Consider the following 17,707-nt stretch of genomic DNA (forward strand, 5'->3'; position numbering starts at 1 on the left):
AGATTCCTTGTTTTATAGCTGGATTGGAATATTGTAACCGCCTTGAGTTGCCATAAATTGGTTGCTGAACCTCAACTGCTAAAACTCAGTAATTATGTTTTAGGGCAGAGAAGTAATTAGTATGTCTGTTAGCAATTGAAGCCTCAAGTGCCTTGGAATTTAATATACTTCTACCTCGGTGAGATGATATCGTTTCTGGCGATGACCGCAAAAGTTGTCTTAACAGACTTAATTTCCCTTCTACCAAAGCCAAATGTACTTGGAAGATTGAAATGGATTATATTGTGATACTCTGCCAACTGTGCCTGAAGATGCAGAGCCATTAAAGCAAGGGTCTTTAGTAATCCCTGGTTGCCTCCAAGAGAGAAATAAGGATGCCTGCATGTTGCGGCATGTTGGGCAATGTCATGTAACAAAGGCACAGAGAAGCTCTAAACTATCATAGATGTTTAGGTGCATGAAGCAAATCATACTTTTGATGTCCGTGTTATCAGGCTCATAATCAGTGGCTATGATATGCCAGTGAGCTGGGACCAGTGAATGACCATCCTTGATTGTATTTGTACTAATTGATCTGCCAGCCCAGACACTTTAACTTCTTTGTGTAATGCTAAACACTGTGGTACATGAAATACCACCACCAACACAGACATAAATTATGTTGCTGTGTACTTATTACATCACATTAAACTAAGGTGAAACAAATCATTTAAAACATTTTCCAATGGTGACCAGCGTCACACTTGGCTACAGTTTGTTGAGCCTTCACAGCAACATAACTGTTATAGAAAACCCACAGTTCATGGCATAGGTAATGACAACAAGGTCTTTGTGACCTCCCACCATCTTTCACCAGAGTCAATGTTTAATCTCAGTCTTTTTGGCAAAAACAACATTCAACTCAGCCCAAAGTAGGAGTACCAGACGTGAGCTAAAATAGACATTTAGACTCACAAATTAATGGAGAAAAACACGTCTCTCATCCAGAATATACTCTCACTTCCCAAACAGACTACTCAGCTGGGGCTCTGGGTCTTAAATCAAACATGGAAAGAATAGTACCATACAGGATACAGCATTAGCTCAGTGTCCTCCTCATGTTTGGATTGTGTAACTCCTGATTTACCGTAATCGTAAGAGCTGAGAGCATCAGATGTTTGGGATTTTGTCATGAATCTGATGAGTTTACTGAGAAAAACAGATGTTTCAGTGGTTGAATTCATTTCTGTATGAATGTAATGGGAACATTGTAAACAGTTACTGTATGAGTTGCCATTGGGTATAAATGTCGTGGTCGGGCACACCAGTGCAATGAGATGTTCAGTGAGCTTAAAAAAACCTTTTCGGGCAGCTTATGATATTTATTTGCTGGCCCACTTTGTTTTGTTGGCCCAACTGTTGACGTGCAGTTATGTAATGTATGTGAACACATTGCTGATCTTTTTGAGAGTAACAAGAATAATTTACTAAGATGGTGTCTGACATTTAGGTCACATACTCAACAATTAGACCCTTGCATTAATGATTAAAGGTGCAAAATGTAAGAAATTGACTTTCCAGCATCCAAAAATCACCTAAAATTATCAACAGAATGTGAAGAAATAACAGATGTTATGTCAAAGGAGTCTTTGTATTGTTTTGCAGTGATATGTAATGGAGTTAGCGTGCAAACCGGTTAGCCCATGCCCCCTATTTGTTTGGAGGATGAATTCAACAGGTGTTCAATTCGTACATTTTGTACCGTTAAGGGTCAGTTCGATAATATTGCTTGGCATTGTTTTAATGCGTCTGCGCCAGCCGTGCCTGGAGTCATTATGTTTTCAGGTCGTACGTCCGTCCATTTTGTCACGCACTATCTCAGGACTACCAAGATAGAATTCCTTCAAATTAGGCACATGTGTCCACTTGGAACCAAAGATGAACTAATTTCAATCAGGAGAGAATTCGTATTTGAATGAATAAATATTTATAGCAATGTGCACATCGGATGAGAAACTTGAGTCTTTGGACACTGACACTGGTGGGGGTGATGGGATAAAGAGAATCGCTGAAGATCTGGATGTAATGAGGTAGACTCTTAAAGACCAGCTGACAACAGCAGGGAAGAGAGCAGATTTAAAGTTTGACAGCAAAGACATGCTCGGTTGAATTAATCATGGTTTAAAGGAGTAAAGGAGTAAACGCCCATATTCAGCTGATTAAAGAAGTGGGGAGGAAGAGAGTGGGAAAGAAAGAGAGTTGTGAATGACTGAGCATTTAATATAGTCTTCCTGATTGAACTTTTGTTCAAACCGTTTTTCACAAACTCAAGAATTAATCTGCTGATTATGACAAAATTTCACACAAGTGTATAAATGAATCGAATGGTAAGCAGTTGACTTGAAAGGTCAAAGGTCAACTTCACTGTGACATCATAACACTCTGCTAAACTCTTTTCTGACCTTTGTCAACGCCATAACTCAGGAACAGAATGAGAGATCGTGACTTTATTTCACATTTTGTTGGTTACTGAAATGGGGACACTAACCTTGGGTGCCCACTTTGAGACTAGATCTGATGTAAAGATCGATGTGTTAGGATTTGTAGCTTCTTTGCAGCAGCATTCATATTTGAGGCATTGCAGTGGACCAAAAGCTCGTTGCTTTTGATGATATTGAGCCGAGACAGGCATGGATTTAAACTGCAACTTGAGTGGTTGTGAAGGCATGCAAGTGTGAGGTGGTTATTCTAGTTTAACAGTACTTCAGTACGTGGTAGTAAGTGATTTCCTGCTATCATGAAAATTATTTACTATTATCATTTATTTTTGATGTACATTGATCTCTAAAGGCGTGTTAACACTAAACGTCAGGATAAAATGAGTTGAGTGTGACACATGTAAGTTACATGAACTGCAGAGAAGGACATGGGCTTGAAGAGAAATTTCTTCTTGAGTGAAAAATGCAAAGTTTATCCAAAGCCGACTCATAATTCAAGTGAAAATATGCTTTACCTTCAGTCTGATCAAAACTTGAACAGCTGATATTGTAAGGACGCCTGACCTAACTTAAAGGAAATCAGCATGAGGGAATACGACCACTAATGGTGGACGTCACTAATATGAAGGATACTGTGTTTCTTGGAGAACAGAACCCATTAGCATGCGTGCAACAGCCCAGTCTGTCAGGTTTGTGTCTGAGAGAGTAATGACTTTGGCTGCAGCACTTGCCAGTAAAAAGTACCTCTGCTCAGTCTCTTCTACTCGAAATCCCAAAAATGTGTCCCAGTGCTGAACGAAAAGATGGACAGCGACAGTGTTGTCAGCGATGAGGTGTCTCCTAAGTAATGGCTTGACGTGTTAAGCCAAGGTTAATCTGAACACAGGTGTCTGGAGAGGATGTGTCCTGTTAGCGATAGGAAAATCTCCTATAGACACAAGATCTACGAAAAAGTGAATCAGGCATTAACATAGTGATTTGTTGATATTATATTTGGTGAATAAAGATGAGTCTTCAGATCTACATAAGAAGTTTGCAGTGAGGCTTTTTCTAGCAGTTGTTTTATTTCCACTGGTACATTAAAAGGCATATGCCAAAATGAAATAAAGGTGTAACAACTGTGTTGGTCCGATGATATCCAGTAGGTGACCGCTTCTGTACAAAGTAATTTCAGGAAAGAGCAGGATCCCCCGCCACAATGCTGAGCTCTAACTTTACAAAGAAATATTGAAGCCATATGCAGGATTTGATGATCTCTGCTTTGAAGTTGCTGTTAAAAGCACATACAGTAGGTTGGACTGGTTGTGAAGAAACTCTGTAGACAGGGGTCGAGTCTATCTGCTCCTGTTCACAAAAGTACAGTTGCAGCAGTCAGTAAAGCCCTCTTAAGTTGAGAATGCACTGAGGTTGGTCCCCGCTCAACTTCTGATCTCTGTTACAAGACTGACAGTGACAATTATCCTGATGAATTGGCCGAGAGATTGCACAGACTAGTCGGCTGATGTTTCTCAAGCTCTTTGCTCTTTGCTCTCTGTCGTCTCTGCGCGACGCCGACAGTCTTCTCATTTCTTTACTGGAACCTCTTTGACTGGCTTCCACACACAGTTCACTGCTATTTCCAGCTTATTCATGCAGGCAGGCATTGACTTTGTAATATGTGCTGATATTTTGTGGACACACGCTGATAGTTGCTGCATTCTTTTCCCTCCTCGCTTTAAAGTCTTCTGTTTCACTTCCTTAAGAGAAGCAGCAAAACTAATGTTACTGCCTTTATTGAAAACCAACCAGCTGAAAATTCGAGCCACAGCTAACAGGTAATTATCAGGGTATGTGGTTTGCTCTTCCTCAGTCTCTCTCTCTCGACTCTTATAGATAAGTACGCTCAGTGTCCATGCAAATGCTTGGCAGACAGTTCAATTCCTTCTGGATGAGGGGAGGGGGGGGGTTGTCTCTCTCTCTCTCTCTTCCTCTCTCTCTCTCTCTCTCTCTCTCTCTCTTCTCTCTGTGTGTCTCTTTCCCTCTCTCTCTCTTTCCTCGCTGGCAGCAGCGTCTGTACTGTTGGCAGGAGTGACCAGAATAAAAACAGCAACACCAGACAGAGGAGTAAAAAAGCAAAGTGATCCATTGAACTTGAAGTCTTTGCCCTCTCTTAATGACTTTGAGTCTCATATATTTTTTCACCCTTTTCTCTACTCCCAAAGACTTCTGGCTTGTGGTAATTAGTTAGAAGAGAATAAAACCATCTGATCGGGAGAGGGGTGGTGCATTTTGGAGCGAGATGGCTAACAGAAACATTCTGTTGCTCTTCTGTGGACTCTTCCTCTTAGCACTGATTCAGCCCTCTCTTCAAGGAGGTAAGTGTGTGCTGCAGGTGAGCTTAGCCATGATCTTTGCTGCATCAATCATAGACTAAGAACAGGTGCATTTTTTCTCTATGCCTCATCATCTCACATCTAGTATTAAAAAATTTCTACTGATACTTATCTGCTATAAAATGTCAAGGAGTACTTTCACTTATTTTAATTGCATCCTTCCATATAATATATCATGTAAACTATGTGTTATTTATCTGTTGCGTTGTAAATTAACATGCATAACAGTGCTAACTTTGATTGTTTCTTTTGGCTTAATCCCAAACCAGCTCTGCAGTTGCGTTGCTATGTTTCTCAGGTTAGGTGAATTAATACGATTGATAATATAAACCCCCCATAATATAGGATGAAAATTAAAGATAGTTTATTCTGGCTCCGCTTACTGAGTCCCATCACACTACTGCTGGAAAAATCGAAGGGAAGTTGTCTTATAATTACATGTCGATTGAAGTTAGAAGTCAGGCTCAGTACTGTCCAGTGCTCAACCCGATTCATCTTAACTTTATAATAATGCTGCCTCATCATATCACCAAGTCATGAATATGTATTTTTAATGTATTTCACACAGTTAAATTGCATCCTACACACACATCCATGCATATATAGTGATGTTTACATGGCTGCAGACTCTATCCTAACATGTCAAGAAGAGAAGGATCCAGCTGGTCCCTCTCTCCTCTTAGCAAAAGCACATAGTTTGAATTCATCCCTGCTGGACTCCCAGGTGGACAGTGTACAATATGTGAGTGTCACCTTGAAAGCTTTGACCGGGTCTTCTCTTGAAGTTAGAGGACTGCGCTGCCCAGAATCCACGACCGAGCAACAAGCAGATTTGAAGGGTAATCTTCAGTTGTAGTTTGCAGTTGCAGCTTATTTGATTCAGGCAGAGAGAGACAGAGAGAGGAGTTTTGAGCATACCTTTCCTCCCACTCTCATTCAACCTGTGGGGTTGCTTTTTCTCCCATTTCTGCGTTGCTTTGATTTGGATCTTGGTCTGTGTTTTGGCTGAGATTCTCTGAGTTATTCAGTCCCCAACTGCAAAACATGTTTAACATCTGGGGCTGGGTATGCTGGAGTCCAGTCAATTTTTTGTTGCATTTATTTGCTTAAAAGTTACGGCTGTTTATGTTCCTTATCTTCCAGCATCCAAGTGTCCCTTTAGAAGCCTTATGTTCAGATTGTTAGATTCCTGAAAGAAATATTTTGTCCATATAAAGTCCTAGCTTCATCTTTTGTTTGCCTCCGTCAATTTGACCATGTTGACAAAGTCTACCTAGGCTGTTTCTGTCAGTTCATAGATTGTATCATCCAAAAACTGTATCTGCCCTCCCCCTGTCCGTCTCATAACTATTTCTTTGTGCCAGCCACATTTCAGCTGAGATTTTGAGGTGCATGCGGGCGAAATATATTACAGGTAAAGCAGCCAACAAATATCCACATTGGCTTCGCGGCGCAACTTTGATCTCAAGCGAGTGTTGAATCCATCTATATCAAACTTTTCTGTGCCACTCAAACTAGTTCCATCTGTGTGCATTTTCATCGAGACAAAACACTCTCGGCATGGTCCAAAGGTCAATTATCTGTGAGTAACATGAACCTCATTAACACCACTCATCGAATGCCTCTGCACAGCAAATACCTCCTATCCTTGCGAAATTCAGCCCTTGAATCATGATGGAGCGCAAGGCCTGTCTGAATGTTTTCCATCGACAAGTGTAAATGAGTTATGGTCCTGGAGGAAACATCTGGGAAGGAGTTTGTTAATAAATATGCCCCCTGTCCTGTTATCCTGCGACCTTGTGCAGGTACTGTAATGTATTTGTTGGTTCTCCCTTGTATGATGGAAGAGGCAGACTTGCCTTACATTTGACAAACAAACAACATCTGTCACATGGATACAGTGAGTTGGATGTTATTCTTATCAACAATAAATTTGTGCTAACGCAGCTCGGTCTCAGTGGCCTCAGTTTTTTGCTGCTACGTTTGATAACTGAATCAAACCCAGGCCGAGACGGATGATTAAATTCTTTGAACAGATTCCTCAACTTAGGAATTTTATCAAGATTATTCTTCTCTTTCCTAGTAAAAAGGACAGAGAGCAGCTCATATTGTGCCAATTTGTTTTTTATTATTGACTTTTACACTGTGTATCAAGTGTCCCATATCTCTGTTTCTTACCATGATGTGTGTTGTATTCTTCCAGACAACCTCTCTGGTGGACTTTTGCCAAAGTCATCAGCTTGGCTTTTATGAAGGACACAGTTAATAGCACAATTCTTTCGAGCAGAGGCCAGTGGGAGATGAAGAGGGAACAATAGCTGCTCTGCTCTTTCACAATCTCCTCAGAATTAAAGAGGTTGTGTGATGTTTTCTTTAACACTGCTGGAAGTCAGTCTGCCTCATTTGGCATTGGCCAGGTTCAGTCGTGAGACTTCAGAGGAACCTAATGCATTAATCAGTGACACTCGCCTGGCTTTGGGTGAAGTTAAATGAAATCAGTGCAGATTGGATGCCATGCCTTGGCTGTCACAAAGCACCAGTGATGAATTGCAGCATTATCGCAGTGCTGCTGGTAGATAACCAAACTGATTGCCTCAACTCCCCAAACAAGTGGTGCTTCAAGCTTTATTGGGAGCGTGTGTTGAGGACACCTCTCTGGCTCTAATCCCTCTTCTGGCAAGGTTTAGTGCCAACCACACCATACTGGATTAATGTGACACAAAGGCTTCCCAGTGCTTAACAACTCCACACTGCAATCAGAGAAATAGACCATCTTAAGTGCCGTCTGAGCGAGATACACAGGCTTTTCTTCAGAGACATTTTTGTTCAGTGTTTTCAGCTTCTTTAATGCGGGGACCCACAAAGGCATTTCAATTTGTTGATGTTGAGGAGTTTGGTGTAATTCACAGTGAGGTGACCTCATTCAGTACTCATTTGAGAAAGAGCCTTTTGGTTACAAGCACTGACCGACCACAGTCTGCTATTGTGAAAGAACTGTTATTCATGTACTTGTGTCTCACTCTGGCACCAGTCCTGGGAAAGTGTGAAGAGATTGGACGACAGTGGATTGCAGTTTTACATCAAAGCATGTTGCCTGGCTGGGAAGTCACTCTCTGCATTACAGCTCCCTGCCAGAGGTGATCACATTTTGGCCAATAGGTTTTCTTATCACCATTTTCACTGTAACTACTGTTGAGAGTGATTCAGGGCTCAGACCAGAGGTTTGGGATGGATGGGTTAATTTTTAATAGACACATAATTCAAATGTTTAGGGTACGACTCCTTAGCACCATGCACGTATTTTTACTATCAGTGGTCTTACCTTTGTAAACCTGACCGACTGTTTAACGCAATCCAGTTCCTTCATAAGGGGATGACTCACTGATTTGTGATCCAACATGCCTGTTTCTCACAAAGGCATCACTCTCGCATATGTAAATACAGCATGTAAGCAAGTCCTCGTGATTGCTATAAAAACATAAATGTAAATAATTTATTTAGCTCTTTCTCTGTGGCTGTGGATAACTGTCAGCCCCAGAATCTCCCTGTTTGGTCTGCGTTCAACCTCTGCCAAGTCTTCAACAAAGAAGCACATTAACTCAGATGATTCATTCCAGCCACTCTGAAAGCAGACCTCACCAGGCTGTTAGTTGCTGGGAGCAGTCTCACTGGGCCAGCAATCTGAAATGGCTCCTGTCAGGAATGTTTTCATCCTGACCCGACCCACCACTGCCTACTGATGTCCAAACTCTTCTAGCTTTACAAACAACATGACAACAGGAGCACGACATCTGTATAAAAATATTGTTTTAATAAAAAATCAATAACTGATAATGAACATATGAAAAAAAGATGGCAATAAAATGAAAATCAGATTAAACACTTACGTCAGTATAATCGAAATCCTCTGTTGTGTGCTGTGTCGTATTACTTTCAGTGCACTTTGCTCGGGAGATAAACATGCCACCTTTTGGTCTTTGGCATCATTAAGTTGGTCTAAACCCGACAAAACAGCATTTCTGTAAGCGCTTTTCACATCATGACTACTGGAGAACATGTCCAATTCCCACATACACTCTATAAAATGTCTGCATACTGGACCGGACTGATCATTAAAATTTTGTTCTCTTTCACATAAATCATAGGTTTTATGCTTTCATGCTTTCAACTTTGGAAAGTAGCAAATGTCAATATCTCATCCATAAATGTGATTGATTGTTCCGCTCTCAATCATGTGCTTTCACACAAGTCAGATGTTGACCTAGAGTATTTCAGGGAGTTCATTCTGAAGCACAATTTCTGTTTTAAAACACAAAGTCTTGCTTCATGTCCTAAACTTAGTATTAGTACTATAGTGTAGTAGTACTTGTAATAGTATATTGAAAGAGCGAAATATGGAGGAAAAAAAGAGATTGCACATTTTATATGGTCTGATATTCAGAGGTGGGAAGTACAAATACTTAGTGACTGAACTAAAGTAGATTTTTCAGGTATTTGTACTTTTTACTTTTACCTCCCTACATTTTCACACAAATATCTGTACTTTCTACTCCTTACATTTTCAAAATAGGCTGATTAATTTAGTTTTAAAGCAATTTAGGGAAATTATCGATCCTTTTTTACGTAAAAGATGTAACAAGATGGAAAGAGACACAGAGAGAAAGACTCGACTGGGGAGAAAAGATGCGTTAGTGTTTCATATCTGCAGAGATTTTGCAGCCCTCTGTCTGGATTTTCTCAGTTTTTTGCTGTGTCCGTGAAACTTTGACAATCCAAAATGTCGGTATTTGACATCCTGGGAATAAGAATCAACAATCAACTATCCGTCTGGTGTATTTATGGACAGCTCGGACAAATCCTACGGATTCCGACTAGTTACTTGAGGTTCAGTTAGCTTTGCACATAAATGTCCAGTAGAAACGTCCTTCAGAGGGACACTTTCAGATCCTGTACTTTCTTACTTTTACTTGAGTAATGAAGTTTAATCAGTATTTCTAGAGTTTTTTTTTTAACACAGGTATTCTGTACTTCTACCTGAGTAAAGAATATGTGTACTTTTGCCACCTCTGCTGACATTTATCATTCGTACAAAGGTACGAGAAACATGGCGAATCAAATTGTGGAAATTAAATAATCAATACAGGCTGAATGTAGCTCTTTATTGTCCTTCTGACATTGCACCCATAACTGTGTCACTTCTACTTTATGGTACAAGCACATAAATCATTTTCTGGAATGAAGTCATGATGTTAACTGTTGTTCCACTTGCTGATGGTTATCTTCAACCATGGATTATTCTTTCGTCATAGTAGGCTCTGAAAAACCTTTACAGGAGAGTTCACAGCTGCCGCAAACCCTTTTTTAGTTTCAAAGGCATGTCTTTCCTGATCTTGTAATGATTTCCTGTCCGCTTCCAGTGGTAAGGCTTTGCCCGAGGCGAGCATATGAACAATGACAACATTAGAATCAGGTCTTCTTAGTCATTAAATATTAGCATCTGTGCCACCTCAGACTAATGTTCTGCTTCAAGTGTCTCTGAAAGAAGGCTCTCTAAGCCGAGAAGGGGGAAGGAATGAATGTGGTGCGCAAGAATTTGATGGATTTTAACATTAATTTTTTTACTGTCTTTGATGCTCCTCACACTTTCCTCCTCCACCCTCCAACGTGCTATGGAAAATAGCGAGTGCAAGGGGTGACTGATAGTAGGCCAGCTGTCACATGTCTGATAACGGGAGATGTCAGGGTGCCAGGAACCACAGTGTTTGCTTCACTGCACTGTTGCTCTGGGCTGCAGTATGAGAGCTTTCCATTAAGAGAGAACCAAACCTCCTCTACTGGGACTGTGGTTTTGGATACATCTGAACACAGCAAACAGTTGTTAGTTTGCCAAAGCATTTTTATTTTTTATTTCATCGAAAGTGATGGAAATAGTGGGGCAGAATTGTGTAAATGTCAGGTGGTTTAGGTGGTGTAAACACGTCTCTTTAAGTCCTCCCCAACTATGTGGAGTGCAGCACTGTGATCATGAATGGTAATGGGCCCGTAAGTCTTGTGTAAAGGACGGGGAATGCGGCGATTAACTTTAGTGAGGTTGTGTGTGTGAGTGCTGTGTATGTACTCACATGAGTTTATTGTACGCCTACACTAACTACCATGCAAATTGTTTTCTCTTACGCATTTGATTAGTTTGTTAAAGGCCAATTATGATACAACCGCAGCACAGGGTCATGGAAATGTCACATTACTCACCAGCTTGTTGTAAATGAGGTAAAACTAAACTCTTTCAAGTCACAAAGGGCAATTGTAAAAAGTGTCATTAACATGGGAGGTACTATGGAAAATTCGTCATTGGTTAAACAAATCAAGGTCTGACTTACAATTTCCTAACTTCTATTCGGTCATTATTTGTGAGCTCAATAACCCATATCCCCCATAAAGCAAAGTGTTTTAAGCCAGTGTAATTTGGAGATAAAATCATGAATCATAACGATTTTCTTCTCGAGGCGGTATCGCCAGTTTTGATGTTCAGTCAAAATATCAAATAAATGATCTTGCCAGCTTAACAGTCGATAAACAAATCACTTCCTACTTTCCAGGCCACCACTCAAAACATGACATGATGCAAAACTAAACATACAAGGCGCTGGATATAGTTCATTCCACCTGTTAGCTCGTGTCTGGTGGACAACGTCACTTGATCAGAATTCAAAACAAGGGAATTTATGAAAACAAAACACTTGCATGCACATATGTTGTTTATGAAATTGATTTTTATTTAAGTCTTTGAGCTTTGAGAAAATTCACCGTTAAACACTTCTGTGTTGTATAAAACAAAACATATTGCTGATATACTGCAGAGAGCTTCAGTACTGTGGTGGAGTACTTTCCTTATCCTTTACCATGGATGATGTGCTGTAATGTTAAGATTTTCCACATGGCTTCACAGACTTTGATGCATTACATTCGGGAGGATACATTATGAGTAAGTTGTGTGACTTGAATTGTATCAAGCAATGGCTATTACTGTCGCTGTCTATCTAAAACCCCAAGATTAATGACAGTTCAGATGTTTTCTGGGATTTGCTGAAGGAAATTTTGGAGATTACTACAACATCATAATACTTCATAATTGTAAGGCAATTCTAACAATTAAACTAAAAAAAAGCATCTTGAAATGCATTTAACATGCAAACAATGTTGAAGTAATGTATGATTTCATTGGATGGGATACAAAGGTGCAAACAAACAGTCCAAAATGTGTGTTAACCCAGGCACCATGTCACTCTGGGCTTCCATCTGGGCTGAGATCTGGGCACCATAAGATTTATCCACCATCCCTACATGCAGTATGTAAAACCCTTTAGACTATCAGACAAAAGTAAAAATTAAAAGTAGATTTTTTTTTATTTCTTCACCTTTGTGCTAAGTTGACTGCTATCGTTTTTTAGGTTTTTCAACCCAATCACCAGGAAAATTAATAGCCTTGTTTGTTTCTGCAAAACCACAGATAAGTTAAACTGAACATTTCTTTATATTGCAACTTTACACTTGTTAACATTGAATTTTCTATTTCTCTCTTGTCACAACAATGTGCTTATGCTCAAGTTAGGTTTACAGTCAACAATCACTCGGCTAGGGTTAAAAAAAAACAGCATGGTTTGCCTTAAAATGTCCTATTTCGGTTGCCACGATCACTGATGGTTCGACTTCTCTTGAAAAATACCAGATTTTTGGTCTCCACAAACGTCTGGAAATTTCCCCAGATGTCTTTTAAAAAATATCAATTGGTGTGAGTGTTGTAAGTATTTAATGTGATCGTGATATGCCACGTTTGGTACAAATTCCAACCTTTGACGGGTCTGTGGTTTGCTGAGCTTTTTAGGTCAGTTTTTTTAATCCTGCTTTTGTTCATCTTCCTACTGACTTTACTTTGGCCCCAATGACAGCAGCTCAGGTGAGGCTGTTGAATTATCATGTCCCTGCAGTAGCACCTCAATCAGTTGTCTGGGATATGTGTGTTGGGATGGCATTGGAAAAAACTAAATAAAATGAATTGATTATTCAAGCGACCCATGTTTATCCCACATGCTAACAGACAGATATCAATATATCAATTGGATTGAGGGCTGCCCAAATGGATCCCACTTTATAGCGCACTTGACAGACACAGAGAAATAATCTTTACAATAGGTCCTAAGTGTCAGTGTCTCACTCACCATGATCATGTACATATTAGTTTGACTTAACTCCCACTTTACTGACGACTGGCTGCATTCCTCGCTCACTGACACCCTGTCAACTGTGAGGCTTGCAGTTGGACCACATTCAAGTCCCAAGAGGACTGATGATAAATTCAAATCACTGTCAGGATTCCTGTGAGTGCATGTACATCATCACCCTCTAAATGCTCTCTGAGCTCATACTGCAACATTAAAAATGGCTGTTGGGGTCACAACCATCATTGCATTTAACTGACAGCGAAAGTTTTTATTACGTACTTGCTGAGCCCCGTAACAGGCAGTAATTTACTGATGCTACCCTGTCTTTCCTGTTCCAGATTAACATGTTTTAAATGTAAATAATGCGGTATTCTTACCTTCTTGACTTTTAATAGATGAGACATTTTTGGCAAGACCAAGTCATGACATCGTAATACATTTTTAAAATCATCTTTCCCAGAAATTTTCATAAACCAACATGAATCATATCACAAACACTCAGGACAAAGACTCGACCGGAGTCAACTCTAAAATAAATTCTGCCTCGTCTAATCCCTTGTGTTCCACAAGTCAATCTTGTCCTTCACACACGTTCCAGCACATTCCCATGACCTGGCTGAGTTCACAAAGAATCTACGGGTATGATGATGATGATAATTATACAATCACGAAGAAATCTTCAAACTTATTGAGCTAGGTCAGGTCACTTGGCAGAGGTCAGTGTGTGCCATATTTGGATGCACGGTCTCAGTGAACCGAATGCACTCTGTAAAAGTAGTACAGTAGCATGATGGGATTCTAAGCAAAAGGAAAACTGGAGCAGACACACACTCCCACTTGCCTCGCTTGCAGTGCCGAGACAGGAAATCCTCCCTTTGATTGTGAAATGAAGGAGCAGAATCGAGAACAATCACTGCACTCCGTCTTGTGGTGCCTGCACCTGAGAGCTTTGCCATGGAGCCAGTGGCACGGGCAAACTGACAGACACACATGCACACACACGTTACGCACATCAACTTCGCTGTCTGATAATCAAATGCAGAATCCTGGACATTTATTTATTTGAGCCTGCAGGATTTCGTGTTTTCTTTAGTCAGTTCTCAGTATTACAAGGCCAAACCTCAAGAAATCTGATCAGTTCTACCGTCATCCTGCTCCCAAATCTTCCCAGTCAGGATGAGTTTAAAGGCAACGTTCTTCTCATCTCTCTTTGTTCATAAATGAGGTCATTTTTCGTCCAAAGCCACAGTTGTCACCATAACTGTTCCCGTTTAGTACTGCAGCTGAAAAAAAAATTAAAAAGTTATGGCAAGTTCGCCTACATTGCACATGACCGTGCTCTGTAAACCCCTGTTGGCACTCTGCTTTCTGCACAAGAATTTTCCTCTTAAACTAAAACAGACAAATGTTTTTACCCCTTCAGATTTTAAGTGCAGTTTTGGAGTAAATAATACAACGTTGCTCGAGCTCACTTCAGCATAAACAACTCACAGTTATATCAAGACTTTCATATTCAGATTCTTGTAACTTTCTACCCAAAATGAAGCCATACCCTCTCGCTCGTCTCTCCACATTTCTTTATCCTTAATATCCTGCATATACTATAACATCTTCACAACCAATCCAACAGTTGATTCTTACTGATTGGTGCTGACTGCTCGATTTCTTAACCTCAACACTACAATAGAAAGAAAACTGATTGTGGCATAAAACCAATTAAATGTCTCAGCTTGTAAGTGAAAGGATCAAAGCCACCTTCACTGCAATGGAGGCAATTTGCAATCATACTTAATAAACCGCATAGATATTTCCTTTTTGGCATTTTTCAGTGGAATGTGTTATGTATTTTCATTCAACTGGATCAGACAGTAATACCTTGTAATGTTCTTCCCCTAATGGCTACAGTGGACGGGACTCAAATATAGTGTTCACACAGTATTCGCTAATAAACACATGAACGCCTTTGACATGTGGTTTGAATTAATTGGCCTCCCAACACATGTAAGAGCCATTAAACACAATCATTGTGGCTCTGCAGGCCCATTCTCTCCATTGCGTTTTGTTTTCAGTGATATAAACCAGGTTTTCCCCTCAAAAAATATAACTTTGTAATTTTGGCCTGAGCTCACCGGTCCCGTTGGATTTAGCTGTTAGTCGTCCCAGAACAACTGCAGGATTTTTTCATCCTCCCCTTCCTTTTATTTCTGTAGCTGTTGCTTGCACACATGAGGCCACCATGTCTGGGAGCCAGAACGACCATCTCAGGAGTTACTCTGGGCTGCAGCCAGAAATCAGGCGAGAAACGAGGCTAGGGGATGTAAGTGGGGGTTTAGGGTGTCCACAGTGCTGCAGCCGCATTCTGAAGGAAGGCCTCCAACTGCAATACCTCATCAGAGTGAAAACAATTGAAATGTTCTCCTAATCAAGCCTCTAAAGTTTTACTTTTTTTTTTTTTGCTTTCACTCTGGCTGTGTTTGGAGCTGCTGTGTTCACGTTTCATCGTGCGCCCCCTCACTGCTATGAACTACGGCAGATGTATATGCCAAGGACAAACTAAAGCTTTGCTGTCTGGGTCACAGATGATGAAAGTGTTTGAGAATGTTTATCTGATAGGGTCATTGTTTAGAAATGCTGTTACAGGCTTTGTAATAAAAAAAACAAAAAACATTGATGGCTGAGAACTGTTTGGCCTCAGTTTTAGCTGGTGTCACACGTGTTGGCGATAGAGGATGACAACTTGCTTTATCTGTTGTGTGTTCCAGGTGTGTACGTACCAGCTGGTGCTGGGATTGGACCAGGAGGCACTGGACCAGGAACTGGATTCTTTCCAGGTAACAGAGCCTCCAATGACTGTCTGGATAGTTTAAACAAAATAATCCAGAACATAGCCACAACAAACAAAGTCTGTTTGTCTGTAGCGGAGTTATAACAGTGAACTTATACTATTAGACTGAAGTATTATTGAAAAGAAACAGTAACACTTTGTAGAGTGCATAGACAAGCCAAGACCCAATATTTTCTTGTTTATAGATACCACTTAAATATACGTTTTTTCATCAAGATCCCTGAAACATGAACGAAAATATTGAAAAATGCCTACTCCTGAAACAAAATGGAAAGCATCATTAGTATAATTCATCCCCTTTGCAGTTATATCCTGCTGCACTCTTATTGTTAACGTTGCATTTTCTCAACAACCACCAACATAGGAGGGTGAGACAGTATCCTATAAGAGTTAACAAGCACAAATACAAATAGAACTATACATACATACATATGCACGTGCATGGTCAACGTCATATCTTATTGCTTTTATATACTGTATGGTCACATTTAAAAAATAGTAGAACTTAACAAATGCTCTCCTGGTGTCCTAAAAGAAAGTCAAGCGAAAGGGTGCTGTTGTGATGATAAATTGCTGGGCCAATTCATACATTGTTACACGTAGGAATATCACAATTCAATACTTTAATATGATTATTCTTTTACAAGGGGGTGCTGGCGGAGTCCCTGCAGGCTATAAACCAGCTAAAGCTGCAGGTAAGTAGGAGAGACATTTCATTTATGATTTTTCCCCCGTTTATAAAATGTGCTTTTACGAATCATATCTGGGTTATCATGAACTAGTGCATGCACCACTCTTTCAGTGATTTGAGCAGAAGAAACTCAAAATTATTTGTTTCTATGTAGTGACTTCAATACATTTTTAAGAAAAAATGTTTTTTGCCTCATCATCACCTGATCTAAAACTACCTGCTGAAGTTCACACGTGAAATGTTTTCCATATAGTAATCTCTCAAGCCCTACTCACACAGGAGTAGTATTACCTGGGGACTTCTAGTAATTTTTAATAATTGTGGAAGACGTCTGTGATCTTAATCCCGTGTGAATCTGCCTTGTCCGTAATTTAAGTAAAAATTCCACTGCAAATTACCGACCATATTTCATCAAACACATTGGTCATGTGATAATATCAGTCCTGTGTGAATCGGCATGATTTAGGAATGTATGCACTTTTTAAACATCTGTTTTCGGTTGTCTGACAACTAAATAAGTAAGAAATTTGATCACCGCTCATAATATGTAGAACAGCAGCCAACAGCTGTGCTGTGAGATCAACTATATTGATGTTTAGAGGTGATGACAGAGAAGATTAGGAGCAACAAAAGGTTGTCATTTTCAAGTACAGCCACAAAGCATCTGTGACTTGATCTAAATGGGCTGACAGTGGGCTTTGTATTTATGTTTGTAACACATGCAGAAAAAGGGCAAATCATCTCTAAACTATACTGATAATGTGGCTGCTGAAGAACAGACACTGTGCTTCTGAAAGTTGATGTTACGTGGAGCCTTGACATCACATCCAGGAGATAATGACAGTCAATACGAGTAAAATACACTATGCTTGTTTGTATAAATGCGCCACATGAAACACAAATGTGAGGTAATTATCGTGAAGCAGCGTTGCTTTCTCAGGCTTCTGACCTTCTTTTCCAAGTGGCCATTGGACTTAATGCACAACCACAGATATTCTATCTAGTGTTTGCCATTTTACACATCCACAACAGATACTCACAGCTCTGCATACATGGTCCATTTTAGCAACAGTTCACCAACCGTAGGCAGTTTCCTGGCATGG

At 40.1% G+C, this 17,707-nt stretch overlaps 1 protein-coding gene across 1 annotated transcript in view; it reads left to right on the forward strand.

Moving 5' to 3' along the window:
• Positions 1-4,637: 4,637 nt before the first annotated feature.
• elna (elastin a) overlaps positions 4,638-17,707 on the forward strand; it is a 41,423-nt gene continuing 28,353 nt past the window's right edge. The window contains exons 1-3 of the mRNA XM_073480458.1: positions 4,638-4,831; positions 15,831-15,899; positions 16,561-16,608. Of these exons, the coding sequence (XP_073336559.1) occupies positions 4,756-4,831; positions 15,831-15,899; positions 16,561-16,608 (193 nt within the window). The 5' untranslated portion in view covers positions 4,638-4,755. The remainder of the gene's footprint in view (positions 4,832-15,830; positions 15,900-16,560; positions 16,609-17,707) is intronic.

Source organism: Pagrus major, chromosome 2 (genome assembly GCF_040436345.1).
Source record: "Pagrus major chromosome 2, Pma_NU_1.0".
NCBI lineage: Eukaryota > Metazoa > Chordata > Actinopteri > Spariformes > Sparidae > Pagrus > Pagrus major.